The 26,329-nt window shown below is 42.7% G+C and overlaps 1 protein-coding gene across 3 annotated transcripts in view; it reads left to right on the forward strand.

Annotated features, from left to right (window-relative positions):
• The window catches only part of LIMCH1 (LIM and calponin homology domains 1), a 183,276-nt gene that overhangs the window by 143,456 nt on the left and 13,491 nt on the right, over positions 1-26,329 (forward strand). For all 3 annotated transcript variants that reach the window (XM_072861281.1, XM_072861279.1, XM_072861280.1), the window contains 9 exons: positions 2,726-2,880; positions 3,077-3,479; positions 7,293-7,514; positions 17,478-17,571; positions 20,008-20,180; positions 20,847-20,952; positions 22,935-22,963; positions 23,989-24,072; positions 25,711-25,803. In XM_072861281.1, the coding sequence (XP_072717382.1) occupies positions 2,726-2,880; positions 3,077-3,479; positions 7,293-7,514; positions 17,478-17,571; positions 20,008-20,180; positions 20,847-20,952; positions 22,935-22,963; positions 23,989-24,072; positions 25,711-25,803 (1,359 nt within the window). The remainder of the gene's footprint in view (positions 1-2,725; positions 2,881-3,076; positions 3,480-7,292; positions 7,515-17,477; positions 17,572-20,007; positions 20,181-20,846; positions 20,953-22,934; positions 22,964-23,988; positions 24,073-25,710; positions 25,804-26,329) is intronic.

Consider the following 26,329-nt stretch of genomic DNA (forward strand, 5'->3'; position numbering starts at 1 on the left):
ATCATAGAAGTTCATAATTTGATGTAAATTACAGAATACAAGATCTTCTGGTGCCTCTGCCTGTGCACCATGTATTTTGCTTTTTAAAAAAATGTAATTAAACTGTGAATAGGTAAAAATGGAAGCAGAACAGCGTCTAACTCTGAATTCTCTAACTTTTATAATTAGTAAATACCCAAAGTGACACAATGCAAGACTAAGCAGGACAGTGAATAAATAGCTTGGACTTGGCTTTAATAAATCTGCATAGATACAGAAAATGCTAACATTTTCCATCTTGTCCAAGCAAAGAAATTACCCTTCAAGGTAGCTACACGCTGCTTGGGTTACAAGTCCCTTCCAAACCCTCTTTCCCCAGTGTTTTTTTTTAAGCTGTCCTGGCATTTGGCATTATCTTCAGCAAATTAGTAAGGACAGAAAAGCGTGATTTGCAGGTAAGTTAGTATCAGGAGTTTTAGTATCAATCCTGTTCATTCCTAAAGACTGATTTTTAAATGAGGAATTTTGGGCATATTTTTTTAATTAAAAAAAAAAAAAAAACACTAAAAAAACCAAACAAAAAAAACCAAACAAAAAGCACATCTCTTCAAGCAGCTAGTACAGTAATTTCCCATTATAAGGACAGCTACTGTGAAACATCTCAGAGACATTTTTGGTAGAAAATTCAAGGAAAACTCCAAAAAAGAACAGTGTATACAACTAAGAAATAACTTTTTGTAGTAGAACAATGAAGGATTTCAGCTGAGAGGTCTGTATGTGTGGGAAGCCATAATTTCCCAGCAGACATAAGAATGAGTCCAAAGGCATTCAAGAGGTTTGAGAACTCTTTGCTGTTGAATGGAAAATCCTCTGAGCTAAAGTGAGTAAGTTTTCCAGGCCCTCAGCACCTTCTACACTGAACTAAAAGTTCTGAAGAGCCACTACAAATGTGCTTACTGGAATGTCCTTGGCATTCAAAGGGCTTTATGGAGACGACACTGCATTCACGGTCGGATATTTTTTATATGCCCATGCTGTAAATTTGCCAACAATTAACAGTTTCATGGCTTTTTATTATTGTTATTCTAAAGTATTAGAGCTGGAAAACATAAACATGTCTGGTTTTTAATTACAAAAAGAAGAGGAGGGCTTATGTTATGAAATTTGCTAATGAAAAACTAATTTCCAAACAATAGGCAATAGCAGGAGTAGCTGAATAAAGAAACGCTTTGGTACTTCAATGAGAATAATTAGTAACTGGGGAAAATGAAAGGTCTATGTTTCAAGAAGGGGATTATAGACTGATATATGTAGGTCATGTGAAGAAATACTTTAATGAGCATTCCCTTGAGTGTAATGTCAATAATTTGTGGTTTTAAGCTAAATTAAAAGTGACAAGGTTTGTTCCTGGTTTTAATAAAATAAGTTATGCTTGCAGTACCTTCTCCTGTTTACCAATAAAAATGCAATTAAAATATTTGGAAAACCATGTAATTAATGAAATAACCTTTGAACGGAGTATGTGTACAGAATCTCTGGTTTTTATTAAAACCAGAATTTGTTAGAGTGCATGAAATATAATCTGTATACTAATCTCCTGATGTTGTAAAGTTAATGACAAATGTGCCCCTGCAGTTTCCTAGGAAGTTATTTTTCTTTGCAGAAGTTCTGCAGAGGTTATTTTTTACATGTAAAATTTTGTTCATTTACTAGTGGGCTGCAAAGAAAGTTTACAGATTAGGGTACTTCTTTACTGTCATACTTTTACTGTGAAAAAGATCTTGTCTCTGTTACCCTCCAGGACTTGTGAATTCATAACCCAAGCAGGGTGCAAGGCATAGGTGCCCATAACAGGTATCTCCTGTGACTCTCTGGTTTAGTGTCAGGCTGGTTTTGCAAGAAAGGTAAAGAACCAGAATCAGTAGATCTTCTGGACAATTTTGGGCAGGCAGATTCCAAAAAGAGTAAGATCGTTACTTCAACAAGGACATATCTATATAGCTGGATACAAACCATAGGCTTTTTGCTCTGTCATGTCTCACGCTAACCAGGTGTGAGCCACTTTAGTCCCTAACCTGTGTCGCCCAGATCTGGGTCCAAAATATCGGAGGGTGCCCATGAGGAAGAATTTAAGTTTGGACACTGCACTGGATTTTTCTGTCAAAGAAAAGAAGGGTGCATCAACCATGCTTGCATGTAGTTGGCTGATAGCATGGGCAAAGTATGGGACTGTCATCTCTCCAAGGCAGACTATCAGTGCAGCTGTAGTTCATGGTGAAATGATGTCCCTTCCTCCAATGAACTCCTGCCTCCCACACATCTGATTATTAAAATTCTTCACCAAACATAATTTTTCTGCTTCATCTTCCTGAGGAATCAGGTTTTGTCCCTACTGTTGGCCCAACTCAAAATGAGTGCCCTGACTGGTCCTTTTAGGCCAAATTTCCTGGTGTTATTACCTAGTGTGCTTCTGCAACACTACAAAGCCAAAAAGAAAATACGCCAGTGGAGCTATGAAATCCTTACTGGATCCTGCTGTTAGGAGAAAAATCAGTCAGGCAACGTCTTCATTTTATGGTATAATATCCTTTTCTCTTTAACATAAACATCACTGCCTGCAGGTGATGGAAGCCTAGTCCACAGCCAGGAACAAGCATTGCAAAGCGGTTGGCTGAGTTCATTGGTTTCTGTGGCCAGTTTTTAGCTATTTGCAACTCTGCATTCAGGTGCCTTCCTTCTCTCGCAGGACCTGGCTCGGTGGAAGAGTCGTCGAAGGAGCGCTTCACAGGATTTAATAAAAAAAGAAGCTGAGAGAAAGAAAATGGAAAGGTTATTGTCTGGAGATGGAACAAATGAGCGCAGAAAAAGCATCAAAACCTACCGAGAAATTGTGGAAGAGAAGTACGTTGTTTTGCTGAAGGGCAGTGGCATGTCTGAAAATGCTGTGTGCTCCATAGGTGATAGGTAACTGTGGGCAGCCATGTCTGCAGGCCTGGGGTGAAGGAGAAGGAAGGATGTTGATGGAGCAGAGGAAATAGGAGTGATTTCCAGCGTTAATTTTAATGCAATGGTCTCTCTTGTGTTGTCTCCCTTGCAGAGAGAGAAGAGAGCGGGAGCTTCATGAGGCATACAAGAATGCAAAGTCACAGGAGGAGGCTGAGAGCATCCTCCAGCAGTACATCGAAAGATTCACTATCAGCGAAGCTGTCCTTGAGCGTTTGCAGATGCCAAAAATTCTGGAAAGAAGCCATTCAGTGGAGCCAAATTCGCCACTGAAAGACCCAAATCCTCTGAGATATTTAAGGCAACAGTCACTTCCTGCTCCAAAATTCACTGCCACCATTGAAGCAACTATTGTTCCCACTGCTGAACTAGAGCCCAGTGGTTCGACGGGCCGCACATCTCCCAGCAAAAGTGTTGTCTCCAAGGCTGTGCCTATGCTGACACCCAAGCCTTACTCACAACCCAAAAATACACAGGAAGTTTTAAAGAACTTTAAGGTAGGATATGTTGCACTCCCCAAAGTCAATCAGAAGGCAAAGAGATGCTGACTAAATCATCTGAACGTATAAATGTTTAATGCGATTAAGTGGAATATGGTTGCAGCATTCTGATGTTATAAAACTCAGCTTCGTGCTCTGTGCTGCCCAATCTAGTGGTCCCTTCTTGGTTACCAGCCTTCTTAGAAACTTGACCTGTTCAGAATGGAATATTTGTGCTGCTCATTTTTCCTCAGGCTAAGTTCGTTTGGGGAAAGACAGGGAAAGGGGGTCCTCTAAGAAAAAGGCAAGGCGTTTTCTGAGAAGGAGGTTAGGAAAGAGTATGTTGTCATGGTTTTTTGTTTTTAAAGAAAAGGGAAGGGGCAGGGAGCATGGAGGCCCTGACTTTTGGAGCAAGACCTGAACTGGCTTTTGTGTCAGGGGTCTGATTTTTGCCATACCCAAACAAGTCTGTCCCGTTCAGCCAAGTCATAAGCCTTTGAAACACTGCAGTGTGCATGTATTCAGTGTGGAGAGTCCCTACTCCTTCAGAGTCAAGAGCCAGCTTGCCCAAAGATACTCTCTGTCCTAAACATGCTTCTCACCAGGGATGAATGGGGAAAGCTGCTTCACTGGCATAAAGAGGGGATATAGGCTGTCCATGCAGGTTTAGGGAAACAGATTGGTACTGGGGCAGCAGTGTAACTGGGGATTGCTGGTGAGAGAGGGGGAGTGACTGCGTTGGGTTGCAAGAACTGTGCAAAGATTATGGGAATAAAGGAAGTAAGAGAGTTTGGACGAAAGCAGGGCTGCCTGGAACAAGGAGACAGCTATGAGATTTGTGGGGGAAGGGGATAGGAGAAGAGACTGAAACTGGGATATGAAACCTGAGGAGTATATCTTTGGACTGGGTGGGTGTGGAGAATGGGAGTAAGGTACCGAACCAGTGATGGAGAAAGCAAAGCACTGGGATGTGTTAGACAGAACAGGCCAGAATAAGTCAGGTTTGAAGAAATCTGCTTCTCACAGTGCCTGTACCAAAACTGGAGCTTTCCCAAGTCTCACTGTAGCCTTGTTGTAAAGTGCAAAGCCTACTGGCATGGGTGCCCCCAGCCTGTAGAGTTCAGGTCCCCTTGTGTCTGCCATTGCTATCTGATACTTCACTAGTGGCATGCAGGGGTCCCTGCAGCCCTGCTGATGTCCCAGTAGCATTGCTACCATGTATATTCAGGTTGTTTACTTTTTTAAAAATATACAGTTTTGTATAGATAGTGAAAAAGCATGTTGTGATGTCTGTAATTTCTTGAAGTCTGTCCCAGCTGTTGGGAAACCCCCCCCCCCATGTCTCCTAGTTGAAATGTGAAACTGGTAATTCCTGTTTCTCCTGTACCTCATTTGGTATTCCCCTGGAGTTTACATTTTAGACATCAGTGAATCACGGATCTTTGTTTTTTTTCTGATCCTGCCACTTTTTTCCTCAGAGGACCAAGATATATGTGTGTATCACCTTCATGTTAACGCATATATAGTTCACGTGGGGAGAAACTAACCCACGGATGCTTCTATCCCCCACCAACCACCACTAAAAGTCTGTCTAGATCTCGTTCGCTTGATGTGGAAGAATGTGATTTGTCTCAGTAGGAATCATTCCCTAGCACATGTAGCTGTAGCATTATTTTCCCTTGAAGCACCAGTCTGTCGATGATTCTTGGCTCTGGTGACAATGTGTTGACTTGCTCCAGATCAGAAGGAAAGGAGTATGTTTGTTTAACTCTGCAGCCAGGGCATCTGTCGTGATCATTCAAACATTTGGATTTCCTCCCTAATGTAAACAGAGAAATGTCTTAGTCTAAACAGAGACACTGAAATGGATGGTGCGGCCTGCCAGGGTTTTCCTGGCTTTTTTATTTCTGAGATCTTTTGTGACCTGCCTCTCTAGTAGATGATCCAGCACACAGTCCCAAAAGACCTGGGGCTCAGTGTCTGCTCACACGCATTTGGAAATAAACCCTAAGAGTGGTACTGTGTTGAGTGGATGATAGCGGTGAGGAAGGGGAGGGAACCTTTTCATCTGAAAAGCAGTCAGAAGGGGTGAAACCGCTTGCAGAGCCAGGCTGTTTCTCCTCTGCCTGGGAGCTGATTGCGTGAGGTGCTAACTGCCTTCACCTCCCTGCACGTCTGTCAGAGCTGAGGCTGCCCAGCGCCTCGGAGATGGTCCCTTAGTTAATCACCCTCAGATAGAAAACAGCCCTCTGGATGCAAGTATGCAAGAAGACAAGGGGTGGAGTTTGCCCTCAGCGTAGCACTGATGGCATATACTAAGTTGGAGTGCCGCTCTTGGGGTACCCAAGCTGTTTACTCAATAAGTGAAGTACTGAAAATAAATAAATGGTGAAATAAGGAGTGGGACAGGGAGGATGAGATGGGAAGAACTTTGTTTTCTTCAACTGTGTTTCAGTTCAATAAAGCAGTTTTGACGCTTGTTGCATCAGTTTTCAATAACAGTGAAATAAGTAAAAAGTTCCCATGGAATGGCATACCTCTGAGCTTGTTTTTACATGTGTTTTTTGTTTATGCAGTACCTGTGGAGAAACCTGAAATGACTAATCACCATATATATCCCAGATAGCTTCTCTAAGAAATCACTGATCTGTGCCATTATTCCCCCAAAGTCCAATGATTAGCAGAGAAGAGTCTGTCCATATTTATTCCCTCACCTTTGCGTTGTCTCCTGTGATGACCGTTTTGCAAAATGAAGGATCTCTGTGCACGGAGTAGCAAAGCCTTCCTTCAAATTTGTTTAAAACTCACCCCTGCTGACAAGCCTATAAACATCTGTGCTGTAGCTAGGCAGGAGCAGTATGGTGTTGCTCATATCTGGTCCTCTCCTGGTCTCTAGCTGGGCTGCCTTCTGGTGAATGACTTGTGAGTTCTTTGTAGCAAGACTTTTTTTCATGTATACCAGGGCTTCTACAAACAACCCTCCAAATTGAAGGAAGTCTTTACATGCCACCTCCATTCAGAACATAATTATGAAGTAGTAAAGTCCCAAGAGGAAGCTGTATCAGTACAGAGGAAGAAGCTAGAGCTTATTTTGTATTTTCTTCCTTGCTTAAGGGTTCCTTAGTGGGAATATATGTCCACCAAGGAGCTAGCTTGACCCTGAGAACAAAGCAGTTCAACTGTTCCTGCATTCTCCTTTTCATGGAGACTGCATAAAATTATTTTCTGGGAAAGCAGCTATTTATTTATTGCCTCATGGAGAAAGTGGAATGCCCAGTTTTATTTGCTGGTTCCTTGCTTCCCTGTTATGGACAGTGAAGAAACAAGCAGATGAACTCTGCTGCTCCTGACCCTTCAAAGTTCACATGCCACTGCTTCAGAAAGCATGGTCTACTAATACTGTGGTGAGGTCGTCAGGGTACATAGCAGTTCATCAGCATAATTAGTCCTGGAGAACCTGCTTGCCTCTTGCACGAGGCAATGCAAAACCCAGAAGTTTTGGTGTAAATTTAACATAAATCTTTGTTGTTCTTTTAATATCCATTGATCTGTGATGCACACAAAGGGTGTCCGTGTGTTACTGGGAGAATGAAATGTGGGAAACCAGGCAATGCAGAAAAAGCGTTACCTTCTGTCTGTATTTTGTTTATGACCTCCCTGTAATAGGGTTTTCTTCTGTCTTGGCCCATTGAATGAAATGTGTGCTTGGCTCTGTCCTTCACTGATGGCATGGACTGTGTTAACAATTGTAATATCATGTTGAAGTCCTAATTTTCTAAATTCCTTTGAATGCTAATTGCCTCAGCATATTTATTTAACTGTATTCTGCAGGTAGATGGAAAAGTCAGCATGAATGGAGAAAATTTCAACGGTGTGGAAGAGAAGGATAAAGAGTGTACAACAGTAATATTTACTCCTTCGCCAAGCAGATCTCTGAAATTTGACGGAGTAGCCAGAGGGGACAGACCCCCAGTAGAGTTGAAGAAGGACCCCACAAGTGTTGAGCTCAGTTTACAGAGGCCTGCCACTCAGAGTGTGCACAAAGAGCCAACAGTAAGACCAACACGAACAAACCAGCCTTACTTTCTCTGCCAATTTTCTGTCTCATAACGTATTTAATCACTAACTAATGAAACCCGAGTGCTTATGTTTGCTTTATTTCAAGAGGGTGTGCCCGGACCAGGGGGAAAAAAAAAAACAAAAACAAAAACGAAAATCCTTTGTAAATTAAAGGCTTCTTCCTTTGGGATGTGGGTAGAGAAATGGGAGGGGAAGATTCAAAAAACATTTTGCAGCCAGCGTATCTTTTTTTTTTTTTTTTTCAGATGTCATGCAGCTGATAAGCATGCTTTAAATATGCTGGGCCAGGGAGAAATCGACTCTGTGTCCCAGCTATTGTGCAGATTTATTCAGCGCTTCTCCTGATGTTAGCTGATTAGATCAGCAACATAATTGGACTGTGCAAGCCATTACAATTAGTCTCAGTTTTCAGTTTTCAAAGAAGAGGATGTGGATGTGCTGGCCGTTTTGAGCATTCAGCTTTCATTCCCCTCTCAGATATATTAGAAAAGGGGATAAGCTATTGAAATGCTCAGAGGGGCCAACGTGCTTCTTAACTGCCTTATCAAAGAAAGAAATTAATTTTACCTTTTCATCTTTCTCTCCCCCTCTTCCCCAGAGAAAAAGGCAGGAATAAAACTAGAGCATATCACAGCAGGAATCTAGATGCTACAAAACTGTAATAAAAGTAGATAGTAAAAACAAAACAAGAAATAAGGACCGGGCTGCAAACAAGTGGCAGGAGAGGGAATTCTCACCGTTCTTTTCTGTGTAACGACAAAGAGAATTGGATATGTGGTGAGAGTTGGAGTATGCTAATTTTTTGCTTTCATCTCAGATTTCATCCAAGCATTGGCCAGATGGATAATATGCAGCGGGCAGGGATCTGTCCCGGGGAGCAATGGTTCGTTCATGCCAAAGTGCTTGTGTCTTTTCTTACTCCCCTGCTTCATGCCAGTCTCCGGCCATGGACAACCAAGCCATGGAGCCTGCAGCAAGCATGGGAGCTGGGATGTGCTGTGAGCATGGACTTGATCCTGTCAGAGGGAACTGGTACAGAGTCAAAAGTGAATGAGATGCAGGAAAGCAGGCAGGGATGGCAGAGCAGAGGCTGCTCCTGTCAGAATGCATTGGCTGTAAGGGAAAAGCCAGGTAAGCATTGTGTCCGATATGGGAGAGCTGGTAATGGGAATGTCTGGAGGATAGAGAAGAGCCTCAGGTTGCTGTAGATTAGAAGCAAAATGGCAATCAGAAAAGTAGCCAAATGAAAGTGTTACTGTCTCCTTTTTTAGGATTTCCAGACCAGTATAGCTGTGGAAGAGTTGAGAGGAAATTCAGCAACAGAAACCACCGTTAGGGCTTGGGTGTGTTTGTATCTGTTTGATGCCCTTTCATCCTTCCCTTTCTACAGCTTTGAGGATGATGTGGCCAGCTGAACACAGATTTTTCTGTGTCCGGTTTCTGCTTACAGTGTATTAGCCCTCGTGGTGATATTGGCAAAGGAGGCAGAAGACTTTGAATTCTCAGATTCCTTGTGACTCTGACATTTGACTCAGATTCCACGTGACTCTGAATTCTGCGATTCTGTGATTTGCAGAATACCTCCTGGTTTGTGAGCTTGATTGCACTTAATGCTGAAGCCTTCTAGAGGGAATGAGTGTGCACCCAAATGGTGCTATTGACAGAGTTTATCTGCTCTAACTAAGGGTTTTATATCCCTAGCTTCACAATTTAATCAATAATGTGACTGGGAAGTGCAAATCATTATAATTACTCCTGGCACTTCAGCTTCAAGCCAAAGGTATGTGTGTCAAGCATGTCAAGGGCAGAGCAAGGAGAGGAGACCGCTTTGAGGGGGATGTTACATGGGGAAACAAGTGGAATGCACTGAGCGTGATAGGGGGAAAGAGAAGGAGACCTGCCTGTGGTGGGACGGGAATTTGCCAGCCTAAGATAAGATTCTAGGTTCTGTTCCTTCTCAATATTTGCTTCTCTTCACCCAGCTGGTCCGTTTTAATATGCCAGGCCCCTGTGCCTTAGTCTAAGGCATGGGCAGTAATTTAGCTATTGAGGATACAGGAGTGCCCTGGTTCATGGATGGGAAGGGCTTAGATGCCAGGTTACAGAGATGGGGCATGGTGCTTGGGTACTGATGCTTGGCTTCTTCACTGTGTGTGCTGGGGCACAGCCCAGCACTGCTGTAGGCAGCTCGATATGGATGCGATCAGTCTGGGGCCTTTTATCTGCAAGAATTGGGCAGCTATGCTAGACTCACTTCACTCAGCCTTCTCCCTGTACCTATTTTACTGCGATTTCTGGACAACTAGCACAGCGATGTCAGCCTGCATCTGCAGAGTCTGAAATGCTAAACTCCTCTCTGAAGGTATAACCCCTCCTAGGAAGGTTGGGAATCCAAATTAGGAAAGAAAAGAGCCTCCTGGGCTTGCCCCACTCCTGATAAAACATGGCCTCTTGCTGGGTAGGATGATGAATAACTCTAGCTGCACTGTGAGCCCTCCAGAGGGGAAGAAGGGGTTTGCTTTTTGCCCCATCCTGCTGGGGCCTTCCAAACTACACATTCTTGGAAGTAAGAAAGCCTTCTGAAGCTGCTACTGTATTGCTTCCCACAAGGAGAAGCCAGGGCTCTAGTTTTTGTCTGTTGCTTAATCCCACTGAACTTTTAGGAGAGGAGGAGAAGATGACAGAAACAGGGATAGAAAAGCAGCTGAGATGAAGAAGCAGAGCTGTCTGGAGTGGAAGAAACAACTACGTTTTGTTTGCCTTGAGAAGCTTTTACAAATTGAGCATGTTTTCAAAGCCTTTTCTAAACTTGCTTTCATTGCCTTTATTTGTATACTTTCCTTTATTGATATAGTTCTTGTTAGCTATGTCCTTCCCAGGCTTTGAATAAGATTCACAGGCACTAGTTCATCTGCATGTTAAGAGATGCTGTTTCTAGGGGTTTTTTTCCCTCTAGTTGCTCTGAGATTTGTTTGGGGTTTGTATTTTATTAATTCATTTTCTGCCCTGAGTCTCTTTTGTGAAGTATATATTCCTTTTCATATATACGTTACCTTTGGCCCTCCTGTCCTCCCCTTCTGATTCTCTTCCTGTTCTTTGCGTGCCCCTTCTTCCTCCTCCATCCCTCTTATGGCTGCTCCCCTGCTGTTTCAGTTCAGTTGTCAAATGGACTAGTCCTGTCTTCTCTCTGCCTGGCAGGCTTCCCTTTGAAGCTCTGTAGCCCTGCTCTAAATCTGTCCGGCTCGCCTCAGGCGTTGTCTGCAATACGGGAAGATGCTGTGCAGCTGTACCTCTGCAGCTCTTTTGGCCTGAAGTTTGGAAAACGGTTTAGTCAAGCTGCACCACTTAAAACACTAATACGATTGAGGTTTTTGGGGAGCTAGAGAAGTGCAGGGATCATTTCGTACGGGTGAGACCTCAGTGTCCGTTGTCTTTTTGACAGAGAAGAACCCCATCTATATGTGAATCAAATAATGATTGGCAATCAGAGACTGATTGGGAAACATGTAACTCCTGCCTAAATCTACTATGAAATGAGATGCAAAAAGCAGCAGCAGGTGGGAAGGATGGTAAAGAAAAATATTATCAAGAAACTATATTTGTCTGTAGTGTATAGGCAGAGTACTTTGATTTTGGGGGGCGGATTTTACAAGGGACTTACCTTTACTCAAAGTAGCTTACGAAATCTTGCCTATGATTTAAGGCTAGAAAGGATAAATTTGGCCTATAAGCAGGATGAAAATATCCCACTGGTGTTTGTGGAGCGATGTGCCGCTGAAAGAGGCGGTAGGTAAAGCACACCTTTCTTATTGCAGCTGGAAGAACTGAGCAAAGGCCCAAAGACTGACCCATCAGTCAGTGGCAATGCTGGCAATAACGTGAGAATGATCTCCTCATCCCGGTCCTACTTGTCAGCCATTAGGTCGTGTTTTCTTTCCATTATACAGGACAGTTAGGCACATGACAAATGCTGAGAAGTTGTATCCTCTGGCTCTTTGAATCAGAAGTTTGCAAAGTAAATGTTCTGTTTTAAAACAATATTTGTGCAGATTTTAGTGTAGGGGGATTAATTTGTCAGTGAGTAACATCCCTTTATTTTAACCAATCTTTGTATGAGCATTTAGAAATTATTGGCTTGTTACAGCTCTAATTATAGCTTTGCTCTGATCAACCAAAAAAAGATAGATATAGACAGCAACTTTAAAAAGATCAGAGCGAGGTGGTGATGGTGGGGAGAGATTTTGGCTTTCTTTTAATTTTTCACTAGCTAGCTTAAACTTGTCCATTTCTACTCACTGCATGCTTGGCACAAAATAAACTTTTTTTCTATATCCAAGTAACACTCTCCTTCATCTTCAAAAATCCACTGATTGATCTGAGATTAAAGTATAAGCTTTCTTGTGGTTGAGGATTGCTGGCCAAGGTACAGGAGGGCAGGGTTGAAATCCTGATTTGTACATATGTGGTAGGACAAGTCTTTGTTCTTTGATTCATTACAAGAAACACTTGTAGAGTAGGTATGTTTGTTCCAGACTGACAGCTTGGCCTTGAACCACACATGGAAAGATGGGTGGAGGGCTGGACTACCTGAAGGGAAAAAGGCTCAGGATGAGAAGTGAGAGCAGCACAGCTTCAAAGCAGCTAGAAGGGAACTCTGCTCGGGATGTGGTTACGAATCTAGCGTCCATGTCTCCCGTCCTCCACACCCCCATGCACTTTTCAGTGTCTGTGAGTGACAGGAGCATATTTTACATCCCAATTGAGCGGTAATAACTCTAGAAAAATGACTAGCAGGCATATTTGACACTATTTCTTGCAACAGTTTCAAGGCTTCTCTGCCAATTACTGATCCATCCTGATCTTCAGTTGTAATAGCTGGCCTGAGTATAGCATTATATAGCTGCCAGATGAGGCAGATGGCTTAACGTGTCAGAGCAGTGTTCTGGCTGTAGTACTATACTGACATAGCATGCAAGGCACTTAGCTGTGGCAGTCCAAGGTCATGCCACCATTATCACTCACAACAACAGAAAACGCTAGCTTTGATGAGGAAATCATCATATGAAAATTTTAAAGTCAATGATACGTGTACAATTTCAATCACAGAAGTTTGAAAGATGTGTCAGGCAATTTCTACATGTGGCTATTGATACTGCAACCAATTTCATTCCTGAGTGATTTTACAGAATTTAAACTGTAGTTCTATCCTGATTCTTCCTAATATCTCTGCATTCTCGCTGTTCCAGACAGCTTGTTTTGTCATTTTTTCACAGAAAATACAGTAATGATATTTCACGTGATTTTGTGTACAAGTAGTGTTAACCAACCTACGTTTTGATTTAATTTACAATAAGGATTAATAAAGTTCTACTCTAACTTCCTTTGGAGTTTGAATTCTTGTAGTAGTTGTGATGTTCCATGTTTTAGGAGTTCCTAGTTATTGTATTTTTAGGGGTTTGTAAGGATGTACGGTTCTGCCACAGCAATAGGCAATGTGGCTATTTCTGGCTTGTATGGTCTTAATTAAAGAAATACTTGGACTGATATCCTAGTTTATGGGATAAAAATCCTGTTTGCCACAAATGCCTAGTAGGTGTTTGATAACACTATCTAGTCAGCTGTGCTTGTGTCTTTGTTAAATGGATACCCTGGTTAGCAGAACTGAGGTGTTGCTTTGTCCTCTGTTACTGATGTGCTCATAACTGCAACTGCAATCACAGTATTTAACTTTCCATCATGGACTAAGGCTTCTAAATCCTAAAGGGAGAAGTTCACTGTAACTCCTGGGTAGCTAGATGCATGGGGTAATAAAAACGCCAATGTAAATAGACAGCATTCTTCAGTTTTCAGGAGTTAATGAGACAGTCTTCACACCAGCCTGGATCTGGGGCAGAGATAACCACAGCCCCTACACACCAGGATTTTTCCTGCTTCCCTTGAAGGCTTCGTTGCCTCTGGCAGTGGACCAGCAGGCGTTGTGTGACCTTCCTTTGTAGGCACCTGCAGCAGAGCCAACATATGGAGTGGCTTTATGGTCATGCAGAATGATGCCTCTGCCCACACGAATGCGTGTGGCTGCAGCAGGGTGGTGCCAAGAGGCTGTGTGGGTCCGGTCCTCCATCCCAAAGCATGAGAGCTCCTCTGAAACACCTCAGAAACGTCACTCGCCAAGTTGTTCGGTTTTTCGGTGTCCATGTCAAAATACGATCCTCTTAGGTACAATGAAACACTTGTATGCCTTTTTCATGTTCAGTGATAACATCACCATTTGATTACAAAATATTTATGAAAAATGAATGATGATAGTCGGTGGTAGAAAACACATTTTATCAGCTGTATCAGTACAAGAATTTTCTTAAATGTATCATATACATGTGGATATTGGTATTATAAATAGAATTAGATATATGGGGAATGAGAGAGTTCCCCAGTGAAGTTGACTTAATTTTTTTATAAATTACTTACTAATCAGTTTTATATTTTTAGCTGTATGTCACCTGCATTTAATTGCTCAGCAGAGGGAGGAGGAAGAGTCAAGTCTCGTGAGCAGGAACAGAACTTCTGCAGCATGCCATTGCAAAATTAAAATTTCCTGCAGCAAGTAGTAGCTCTTTCTTTTTTTTTACTCCCCTCTGAAAGAATTTCTATAAATAACATCTATGTCTATACCTGGTTCAACCTCCCGGATATAGGTCATGGGTAGATTTAGTTATTGCACTTGTGCAGGATAGCTACATGACACAGCACCGTGTTTAGGTTCCTAAGGTAACTCTAGACCCAGAGGTGCTAAAAGTGCATCATGTCTGTGCATCCACTGAGCTTTTTAAACCTTCTGAGAGGCCAGTGCAGTTGTGCTCTTTCGCCAGCTCCAGCTGCCATTGGCACTTGACTTCCCTGGGTATATGTAACGCTGTTTAACACTTTTTTTGTCAGCCCCGGTTTATCGCTGTTTATAGCTCTAACGCCTCTGAGGTTGAAATTAAAGCTGAATTTCTTTTGGGGTTTTTTTGGAAATTTTTCCATTTGGACAGTTGCTTTTTGAGAGTGGAGGGTGAGTTCCATTGCTTTACCAAAAATAATAATAATATAAACATTAATAATTGAAATTTGCCACAATTTCTTTGGAAGGGCTTATGCTTTGGAGCAGTGGGTAGAGTTGCTGAGTAGGTGCCTCTTGCTTTTCCAGTTAAAATTTACCTTGTTTAGGGCAAACCCGGAGCTCTCGATAATAGCCATTTGTTTAGGTTTAACAGAGATTTGTAGGTTGTAGAATGACAGAATAATTCAGGTTGGAGGTCTCTAGTTGAGTCTTCTGCTCAAAGCAGGATCAGGCATGAGATCAGACTGGGTTGCTAAGGGCTTGATCATTCGAGTCTTGAAAACCTCTGAAGATGGAGATGGCACAGCCTGTCTGGGCAGCCTGTTACACTGCCTGGCTGTCCTCATGGAGAAAAGAAATACTTATTTCTGCATTGAGCAAGCCTGGGAAGGGTTTGCAGTAGCTTCTCCCCTGGCTGCTGTCGTGTCAGGAGCCAGAACTGAGGCTGAAGGAGACATTTTCTTTAGTTGTAGTGTTCTGCTGGGGCTTTCAGTGAGAAAGCTCTCACTGAAACACAGGCTGGCATCAACAATGGGCTGAGGAAGGGAGAGGTGGGTCGTACAGGAGAAAAGAGCAACAGAATGGTGAGGGGAAAACCTCTGGGGCACAGGACCTGCAATCTTTGGAGCATTTCTCTGGCACCTGTTTTTTAGCCTGTGCCTCATCTCCAGTGACCATCCCTCTGTGGAGCGTGTGACACACAGAGGTGGAGCTCCGTGCCTTGTTTGCTCTTGGTATAGGCGCGCTCACAGGTGGACATGGTGGAGAGGAGGTCCTCAAACTTTCCATGCTGCCTTTTTGGAGTGTGTATTTCACCCTCTGCCTCGTCCAGTTTGAGAACCACTTTTAGGCAGGAGAGGGACATGTCCAAAGAAGGGTAACAAAGCTGGTGAAGGGTCTAGAGCACAAGTCTTAGGAGGATTGGCTGGGGGAACTGGGGTTGTTTAGCGTGGAGAAGAGGATGCTCAGGGAAGACCTTATCACTCTCTACAACTACCTGAAAGGAGGTTGTAGCAAGTTGGGTGTTGGTCTCTTCTCCCAAGTAACAAGCCACAGGACAAGAGAAAATGGCCTCAAGTTGCGCCAGGGGAGGTTTAGACTGGATGTTAGGAAAAATTTCTTCACCAAAAGGATTATCAAACATTGGAAGCGGCTGCCGAGGGAAGTGGTTGAGTCACCATCCCTGGAGGTATTTAAAAGATGTGTAGATGTGGTGCTTAGGAACATGGTTTAGTGGTGGAGTTGGCAGTGTTAGGTTTACGGTTGGACTTGATGATCTTAAAGGTCTTTTCCAACCTAAACGATTCTGTGATTCTGTGTCTCCCCATGCCTTGCCTGTAGCAGAGGATTTGGGTTGGTGGAGGTGAGGGTGCAGTGGAAAGTGGTGGGGAGGACGGTGGGCAGCCAGCCCCAGCAGGTGCCGGAGGAGACACCCTGCTGCCACTTCTAGCGGCTCATGGCTGTGACCTGGTGCCTGTCCTGCTGAGAGGTGGCAGCACAGCCCTTGGCAGCTGGGCCTCCTTCTGTTGTTCCCAGCACTGCTCGCTGCCCACTGGGCTTGCCTGGGTCACTGCCACTGGCCATGGCCCTACGCTGGTCCCCACCATTTGCTCACAGGACATTTTCCTAGACACGTTCCCCGCCTCTCTCGGGAGCGTGCCTCCCTCCAGAGAGGAGAAGGAGAAGAGAGGCAGGGATTCCCAAGCACTGCCAACAGCAAAGCTCTCTGGAGCCAAAGTGTGTCCACAGGCGTTGGCGTCCTGTTGGCACTGCCAGCAGATGACCCTGATGACCGAGCTGTGAGAGCCCAGGTCTGCTCTTCAGGGGGCATGGACGGATGAGGGGCCATAGGCTCATGTGGGTCTGCAGGGATGGGAAACAGGATCCATGCAGAAGGTGGAGGTTTGAATCCTGCCCCCAGAAAAGAGGAAATTTCATCAGATTTCCTCCCTTGCAGCTGTTAATAAGATGGAGGGGTGGGAGGAGGACAGGAAAGCAAGTCTACAATAGACTACTTCTGAAATATGTTACTTTTTATTTCTAAGAGTCATCTTTTTTTTTTATTTTCCTCTGTCGAATGTGTCATTTTCTAGATCTTTCATGCATTAGAAGCACTGTGCAGTGGCTGATTGGTTTGCTGCAGATTTTTCTTGATTTGCCAACTGGGAAAGCGGATGTATAGTGGAAGCTGCTAAATAGATCAGCTGAAGTGCTACCCTTGTTTTGACAGTGTGGTTTTAGCTCTGCAACAGCCTTGTCCTGGGTCAGGAAGCTGGCTTTTCAAAGGGATTTGGATTATTGGCTCGATATGCTCTCACCATATTTTTTCAGTCCCCTCTTAATAGTGTTTCAAGTATTTCATTACCTTTAATACTGACTCAGGCTTTTCCCTTCAGATAACAGATTGTTTAGACAACCATGAAATAAAGGAAGTATTTAATTACTTTGCCAGTTTTTAAACCCTAGTATGTGCTATGTATTTACTAATGCATACGTTTTTGTGTTATTCTGGAAGAGGAAACTAGGGGTGAAATGTATGCTTATCTCCAGCTAACACAATCCAAGATATCCTACAATTTTAAAAGCTTGTAGGAGCTATTCCAAACCAACTGCATGATGGTTGCTGATGAACCATTTGAAAAGGAGATTAAAGCCCAGTGATTCAACACCCAAGCAGCACGTACTGCTCTGGAACGTACTCCCCAGCTCCCTGGTGAGCTCTAAACCAGTCTGGTTCAAACACATTACAAAGAAGCAGCAAGTATTGCCTTGAGGAATTAACACATACTTTTATTTCCACTGTACTCACTGTGTTTCTACTGTATTATTCTCTGCAGGCCTCCCCGGTGGAAGCAGATGGAGCTGCCAGCAAGCATGCCGAGGCTAGCCCTGGAAGTGCGGGACCTGCGAGCCCGGCGTGCCCGTCCCCAGGTGGGTTGCGGCTGCTGCCCTCGCCCCTGCCCTTGCCCACCCCGGGCTGGGGTTTAGGCCCAGCCTGCAGCGGGATTCCGATAAGTGCATCTGCAGCGGCACCAAGAGGGTTTATTAGAACATGCAGCAGATGTCAGAAATCTCAACATAAGAAATAAATTTTTTACAGTAAGAATGATCATTCACTGCAACAGCCTCCCCAGGGACATGGTAGAGTCCCCGTGGCTGGAGGTTTTCAAGATATGACTGGACAGGGTGCTAGATAATCTCATCCAGACTCCCTTTGCCACAAAAGGTGGGACCAGATGACCTTTTGAGGTCCCTTCCAACCTGGGCTGTTCTGTCATTCTGCGGTTGAAATGGCACACCTGACTGCATGTTGCTCGGGATGCAAGTTGTCTGCTTTGCCGTTTGGGTGTGTGAAAAGCTGGTGCCACAGCATGCTGTAACCATCAATCAGGGCAGAAACTATCAGTCAGTAATAGCTTCTGTTTAACACTTTTTTTTCCCCCAGGACATTAAGAAATGGGGAAGGAGAATAAGAAGGGGCACTTCAGTCCTCATAGGGGCTTTAAAGGGACAGTATTGTGCACACTCCTGATTTTCTGCTTTAAAGCCTTTGTGCATGATTCCTAATCTGGGCAAAGGAATTTGCTGGTAAAATTTGAAGCTATTTTCCTCAAAAGGGTTTTTCTGAAACATTACCTTTGAGTAGGTATTTTATCTACTGCCTGCTATCATACTAAGTTCATGGTCTTTTTTTGTTGTTCATTTTTTAAAATGGGTCTATCAAAGTTCAGCTTGGTAGGGGTAAGTAAAAAGTACTATTTGAAGTAGGTATTTAAATGAGACCTCTGGCTGTAATTGGTATATAAGCATAATGCTCCTATTTGTTGAGGATAAATGTGACTTAAACAATTGAGCTTTGCCCTCAAACATCAATGGGGTAGCATTCCCCAAGATGAGAAGCATATCCAGCCTTTTCTTGATGAGCTGCAAGACTTTGAAGCACATGGGCTGTTAGCAAGGGCTCATCAGCTGACTTAATTACTTTGGCTTGTAGATGCCAAAGCACATAGGTTAACAATCTTGAATTGCACCTGGCAGGTAATGTAGAAGCTGCAATCTTGTGGTGAACCAACCAAATTCTCCTCTTGAGAGTCAGAAGTGATGAGCTGGTGATATTTGTCTACAAATCACAAAGCCACCTTGTGTCAGGCTCCACACCTGTGAGAAGTACTAAATATTAAGTATGGATAGCAAAGTTTATTATTGGCTGGCAGGGAAAACTGAGATAGCATTGCAAAAATTGAAAAGGTAAAGGAACATGGGTTTTCATTATGTCTGCTTTGGAGGGATAGATGTGGTCCAAACTTGTAAAATAAGCAACCACAAAATGTGGACCTTCTTGTAAAATAAGCAACCTCCTCTGCTGGTCAGTACAAGCCAGATACTTCCATGCTGTGACCCCTATGCCACTAATGGTGTGGGAGCTGCCCCAAAGTGGCGTGCGTCTGCCTGGCAGTAGGAGCAACTGTTGTCTCTGCTCGTGTGCAGGTTCTTAGTGGAGCCTTGGGGTGCATCTCTTTCTTAGCTCACTCTCCTAGCCTGTCAATGAGGTACATTTGGAAGCTGCCACTGCTGCCGTGGTTGGAGAGGGTCAGGATCTGAAGCTGAGATTCTGCTTTAGGAGGTTAGAGAGATGTCTGGGTGCTTGTGCACTGCCTGGGATGCTGGAAACTGCTCTGCTTCCAATGGTGGTACCAGCTGACAGTAGTTTAGCTGTCACAGTCCTCAGCTGTAGGCCTGTGCTCTCCTAGTCCCTTTCCTGTAAACCAGCATCAACTTGTTGGGTTTTTGTAAGAACTGAATGACAACTAGGTTATTCCAGTCCAAGGCTTCCTGTTAGCACAATTTGTTTGCTGTCCGATGCTTGACTGCTGTGGTTTAGTGGAAACAGGCAAGCTGGAATATCCTCCAGTGCTGACAGTGAGACCATGTTAGTTGTAGAACAGCTACTTGTCTGGGTAGCATCTTAGGATAGTATTCATCACACAACTTCAGTAAAGAGCTCTATACCTTAGTAGGCATGTTCTAGCTTACAGCGCATCTCAGCCGAAGAGGAGTGTCTGAAATAGTTTGGGTGACTCTTCCCCAAGAACTGCCTCTCTGTCTTTGTTGACCATGAAGGTTGTCCCATGATGCCCAAGTCAAGTGTAAGCACTTACACTTTGTCAGGTGAATTTCACCCTTAAAGCCTTGTCTTCTCTGAGAGATTAATTTTGCCTGTGTTGAAGAAAGATTATTTTTTCAAAACATCCAGCTTATGGGCTCACAGTATAACCAGTAAGAAATTAGATTGTAAGATATCAGTCTACATTTTATTTGAAAAAAAGTCTTAACCTTGCAACATTGTTTCTTATATGTGTGGATTAGGTTCAGATCAAAAGCAATTCAAGTCAACTGCAGCTTGTGCCAGCCCTGTTGTGAAGAGATTAGAATTTCTTCCCAGTCCGGTCCCTTCAGAGGAAGCTGCTTCAAGTGAGAAAGATGTGAAGAAACCTGAAATGGAGCAGCAGAAGGAAGCAGAGCTCCCTGCTACACCGGAAGTACGTATGGGCAAGAAAGAGAGGGAGTGGAAAACAAAACAAAAAAAGAAGCAAGATCTCGCACGGAAATGTTTATTGTGCAAATTGGTTATTTTTCTTTATATAATGTCACTTTGGGAGTTCATTCAAAACAATCTGCCAGGGAATGACCCTGGAGGATGGTTTCTGTGCAAATCCTATGGTCATCAGAGAGTTCCCCCTCCAAAGGAACTCCCCAGTGTCTGCTTGTAGCGTTTGGACCTGTAAACTGGCTGGAGCAGAAATGAGAACTTAACCTGCAAACCCCAGTCCCACCGCGTATTGAGAGGGCAGAGCATCCAGCAGGTGTAGACAGTGGAGCTTACCCTCTTAGTCCTCTTGAAGTGCTGAACCAAGTGTAGGTGGTGGCAGAGGTAACAAATGGCCATGACCATACTGCCCTGTCAGGTACATTAGATGTTGGTCCTGGGTTAGGATCAGCTTTGGTCTGGAGGGCAGTGTGAACAACAAACAGCTACCAGTTATTTCCAGGACTTCAATACTGCAACTTCATGTTGTAATTCTGGAGGTAGAGGCTTCATCTTTGATAATGTTGATTCAGAAAATAAGTAGAAAGGGTTTAAGTTAACTTTTGATTGAACCTGCTGATTTTTGAATACTGTTTTCTGCTCCCAAATGTCTGAACAGGTGATGAAACCAAAAGCCCTGGAACAAGAGGGGAGTGTAGTATTGCCATTTTTAAAGAAACTACCCGAGACTAGCCAAGTTACTCTGCAGAATTCTGGTCTACAAGGTGAGCAAACAGCATTTGGAGAACTCACCTGGACAGTAACTGAGTTACGTGTGTGTGGTGTTCAGGAAGAAGTGCCTAATCAATGACCTGGAGGTTTTGGAGCTAAAAATGGTTATTTTCTAGTTGCATCTGACTGATATTGGTAGTGTGGCTTCTGTGATGCAAAGGACTCTTCTTGCTGTTCCCCTTAAACACAACAGCAAAATTTTGACACAGTGGAGGGGGCCAGGGAGAGCCCTATCTTGCATTTACCTGGCCTAGCAATGAAAGCTGTATTATGTTAAGTATTATATTTTATTAGTATTGCTGCTCACAGATGAAAATGGCTTAGCAATTGGTTTTAGCTCACAATAAAAACTTCTGGAGATAAATTCTGCACTCAGCTTCTCACGTGGAGCCCCTTTTCATAGATGAACACTACACGTGTCTGGCCACCTCCCTCAATTTGACCTGTGCCCGTCACGAGTTCTTGCAAAGCAGAACTTTCTTTGATTTTATATTGATTTGAGAGATGCATATATGTAGGTATTGTAAAAGAAAGAGAGAGAGAAAAATGATCTGAAGTTTTCTTCCCCCTGAGAACTTATTAGGTTGTTAGTTTGTGTATAGGTAATATACTGATTATCCTAGCGTTTTCAAGATTGAAACTACTGAAGGTGATCCACTGTGGAAGACAGAATTGTCTGAAAAAGAATAGAAGTCTCACTTGTTTTAAGAGGGGGGGTGCTTTCCAAACAGGCTTTGAGAACATTATTTTACGTTAGGCACAAATCAATCCAAACGTCAAGTAACAGATGGTAGGTCTCTCACCTATTTTCTGAGTGATGCTGAAACACTTGGCTGCTCTCTAGCGTTCACAGCACGTAAAGTGCTGAAAGGATCGCATAATCCTTTAAAACGTGTATCTGCAATAGTAGTGAACGCCAGCACCATGCAGAGACTTGAGGGGGTGGCTGCCCTTGACTAGCATTAGTTTGCTAGAGCTCTCATGTGAGGTTAGGTGCCATGTTACAACAGTGGCATTTATATACGGGCAGTCCATGTGATCTGCAGGTCCGTTGTAAACTAGCTGCAATGGGCCAAAGCGATTGTAGTCAAAATCCTGTTCGTGGCCGAGGCTGCTTGGGTCTGAGAGTCCGTCATCGCCTTTTGACTGCGCTGTGTTTCTTGTTTTGTCTCCGTGCCATTGCCTGCAGAGCCGCCCCGCGGGGCCACAGTTCCGCTTAGGGTTCGCAACAACTGGCGGCGCTCACAGTTTTTCTCACAGTCAGGTAAATGCAGCACTAAGACCAGCTTCAGCCCTTCTGCTGCCTCCAGTCGTAGGTGTCTTTGGACATGGGGCTGGGGTGAAAGCTGATGATCACGGGGACTTGTTCTACCTCTCACTTTCATAGAAAGTGTCTATTCCTGCTGCACAGTTGACAAAGAGCTGTTGGGTTACACGTTGTTGTGATGCTCTGGTTTCAGGCACCCAAATGAAATCACTTGCCTATAAATACCTTTTCCTTAATTTCTTTAAATCAGCCTAATTCAAAAACATTTGGATAGAAAACGGCAATGGTTCTCTTCGTAACTGTGGCTCTTGAATAGTGTAGTCCCATCCTTTCAGCTTTGCTGTGCTTTTTCCTTCGTTGCACTGAATCACGAAGGGAAAAGTAGATCAAAGTAGGTAACACTCAGAGTCTGAACACTGCTAACGTCTGTGGCCAGAAGTAGACGGCATTAGCTAGTGGTAGAGTAGAACCTGATGTTAGTTAATGTTGTGCTCCTCTATACCCAGATAAAAAGTAGTTTTGTTGGTGATGGGTGTAATCTGTTTTTCTGGTTTATTTGCTTGCGATTCATCCTTGCATTTGGTTGTGGGAGCAAATAGGAAACTAACATGAAGCTTTTTTATACAGATACAATGTAGCTTTAATTGCAGGCTAAGCACATTTTGCTGTGTTAAATTTAATTTTTCCTTTTTCTGTTTTTTTTAATAGCTGATTCTGGTAATGGTGACAAATCAAATGTGAGTACCTTTTTTGCATCATTGTTTGTTTTAGAGATATATGTTTAGCAAAAGTGAATTTTTTTATGCAAACTGTGTTGTAACATCCCCAAACCAGAATTAGATTATTTTTTTTTCTCATGGAAATGAGAGAGAAAAAATACAACCCAAATCAAGACCTGGTCTGAATCTGGAATTTATGTGTTCTTCCCTTGTCTGGAAGGAATGCTAGCTATACAGTACTGGTTTGCTGGAACCACTAAAACTTCATAATCTCAAAATAATATGTAACTCCAAGTTATCCATTCTACTTTAAATGCATAGAAATTAGAGATCACAATTCTTCTGTCTCCCCAATGAAAAAAAAAACAAACACCACAAATGCTACACTAAAGTACACAGTATTTCATACTCTGTCTGTCCCGTAAAAATAGACATAATCTCTTCCTATCAGATTCTAATACAACTCTTAGTGGAAAGGAATATGACATCAAGTGTCTAAAATTGCCCTTGATTATAAGGATTTTAAACATGTAAATGTGTCATGTAATGGGAACCTTACTGAAGCGCTGAGATTTTATTTCATTATGGATAAAAATTTAAAACAAGGCTATAGGCTGTTGTGCTGGCAGCCATATGAAATGAGAGAATATATTTTACAATCACAAATTGCTTTGCATGTTGTGCCAAAGATTATAGAAAAGAAAAATAGATATTTTCTTTAAATTTGAGTACCTGCAGGTATCTCTGTTCAGTGCTGCTTAGAGCTTTCTTTCAGATCTTTTTCCTTTTTTCCCCTCCAGTTGAAGTTTTCCAAACCTTTCTTTGCAAAACAAATTATTATTTTATCACTTGGATACCTGTGGGCAATCCTAAGTGTCAGTGAAGCCAAGAATATTACCTGCTAACTGAGAGAACCATTATCTAGTTCTCAATTTCCCATTTTAACATCACCGCCAGGAGTAGGCCAGATGAAGTGCAGCTTTCTTGGTAGCCTTGTGAAGTACAATGTTAAAGTCTAATAGCTTGGTTTTCCTTCATGCAAGCGTTTCAATTTCTGGTCCTGGGATCCAGAAGAAGAGCGAAAGCGCCAGGAAAGGTGGCAGCATGAGCAAGAACGCTTGCTTCAGGTAAGGAAGAAACTACATTTCTTCCACAGTGTGGCTCAGATGTTGAAGTGTCCCTTTGGACAAAAGTTGGGCATTTCATGTCGTGTCTTCCACATCCTCTGTGGATGCTTCAGCGAATTCTGTGGCAGATGAATAAGAACATGAACATACACACGTGTTCTCTGTGGTTTGGGCGCTCTTAACATCTCCCTTCCCCACCCCGTGGAAAGCCTGAAAGGACTTAGTTCTGCATTCCAGTGTGGAGTTAAACCAAATGTTGATCCTCAACTATATTTAAAGTATGTTGAGCATAGACTGTGAGACTTAATTACTTGGAGCCTCTTTCTCGAGACTGGTATTTTGCTGACCCTGGCACCTATGCAACTCTTCTTTAAAATGATGGTCTTAATGGATTTTTGTAGACTTCTGCTTTGTTCACAGGTTCTTCTTGGAAAACATAAAGCTAAATTTGGACATGAAGGGTTTGGGGTCTTTTTGTGAGGGGGGAAACCCCGTCAAAACAACCACTGGTTTTGCCTAGTGGTAGAGTAAGCTGTAAAAGGTCTGGTTTTGTGTCCTAGTTGGGAGAAGTGCAGTGGCCCTGAGAACTTGAATTTCCCGATCAGTCAGTAGTGTCTTTTGAAATTGTGATTAGGTTTGGTCCCAAAGAAATAATCTCTTTCCTCCATGCAACAGAAGAGCAAACAACTGTCAAAGGGTGGAGAATAATAAAATGGAGTCTTTTCATCTTTTAAGAATGACTTGTGTGTGTCTCTACTGCTTTCTTGAGATTATTTCTTTTTAGCTACTATGATTGTTTCCTCTTAAAGTGGTGTAAAATTCTCATCATGATTTTTCTGGCATATGTGGGTGTTCTCTCAATAGCAAATGCATCTCTTCTGGATTAGGCAGATGTGGTTTCTAATTTGAACAGAAGTTGGAACTGGTGTAAAAGGGATACGGAAGTCACCATTCTTCCCCATATTCAAACCAGTTCTATCAAACAATTTTAAAAATCTCTTTGAGATAATTTTTTATGCAAAACTGTGTGAAAAAACAATTCTCAAGAAATAATTTCATCAAGGAGGAAAAGAAACTACTTAGCTAATTATAAGCTTACCCTCTTCAAACCTTTACACACTATTCATTTATATTTTAAACTTGCACAGGTATTCATCATTCATTAAGTTGTACTGGCATCTCTCTTAAATTAGTACCAGTATCTGCAAAACCTGCTTGTTTATATGCTACTTTGCTGAAGTTATTAATGTAAAATCCATGCCCAAGTGTTTTGGGATGTGTGATAGTTTTTTGGAACTCTTAATACTGTATAAGAAACAAGGAATTCTTGAAATTGTTGAGCATAAATTTCATTTCTGACCAAAGGTTTAAAAACTTCTAACAAATTAAACTACTTCTAGTATGTTAAAAGTTTCTCGTGGTTTGAAGGTGTTAAATGTAAGTGCTAGAAACAAGTGGGGAGAGGAGGAAAAGCAGCTTTTTTTGACACCCATGGATGTTTCAAATTTTTATCTTCCTATTTCATGCTATTTCTGATTAAACCACTCTTAGCAGGTTCATTTTCACTGTGGAGATACTACAGAATTTACTCCTAATACAGAATGCTCTGAATTTACCTGTATTTGTATCCTCTTACAGGAGAAGTATCAGAAGGAGCAGGACAAGCTGAAGGAGGAATGGGAAAAGGCCCAGAGAGAAGTTGAAGAGGAGGAGCGTAGATACTACGAGGAGGTATAAGGCTCAAAGGAGGAGGTTGTTTATTGACTTTTCTTGTATTTAAATGCACCCATTTATGTAACTAAAAAAATCCCATACCTAGGTTAATTAAAGAAAAGCCTTCTCAAAGCTGAATTCTCAGGATTGTTTCTCTTAAACGCTACCATAGGCACTGAGGAAAAATAACTATTTAGACAGGTATCCTCAGAACCTCCGCATAGGTAGAGGTGTCTAATTGCTGTCAGGGTGAGTAAGTACGGTTGTGTCTGGGCACGCTCAGACTTCCCTCCGGAGGCAGAGCCTCGTGCGTTTTGGCGTATACTTGGTGTCTGGACTTGATGGAACTCCAGATGAAATTGTTGTCTGCCTTGGGCTTGATCATTTAGATGTTTTGTAAACTGGCCTTGTTTTTCAAACAAAATTCACAGGAAATGTTCAAAGCTTGCAGTTGTAGAATATTAACAATATAGAAGAAAGTGTTTTTCTTCTGTCATATGTGGGTCATTATTGCAGAAAATTGGAAAATATTCATGTTTCCAGT

This window comes from Ciconia boyciana, chromosome 5, assembly GCF_034638445.1.
Source record: "Ciconia boyciana chromosome 5, ASM3463844v1, whole genome shotgun sequence".
In the NCBI taxonomy this organism is placed as follows: Eukaryota; Metazoa; Chordata; class Aves; order Ciconiiformes; family Ciconiidae; genus Ciconia; species Ciconia boyciana.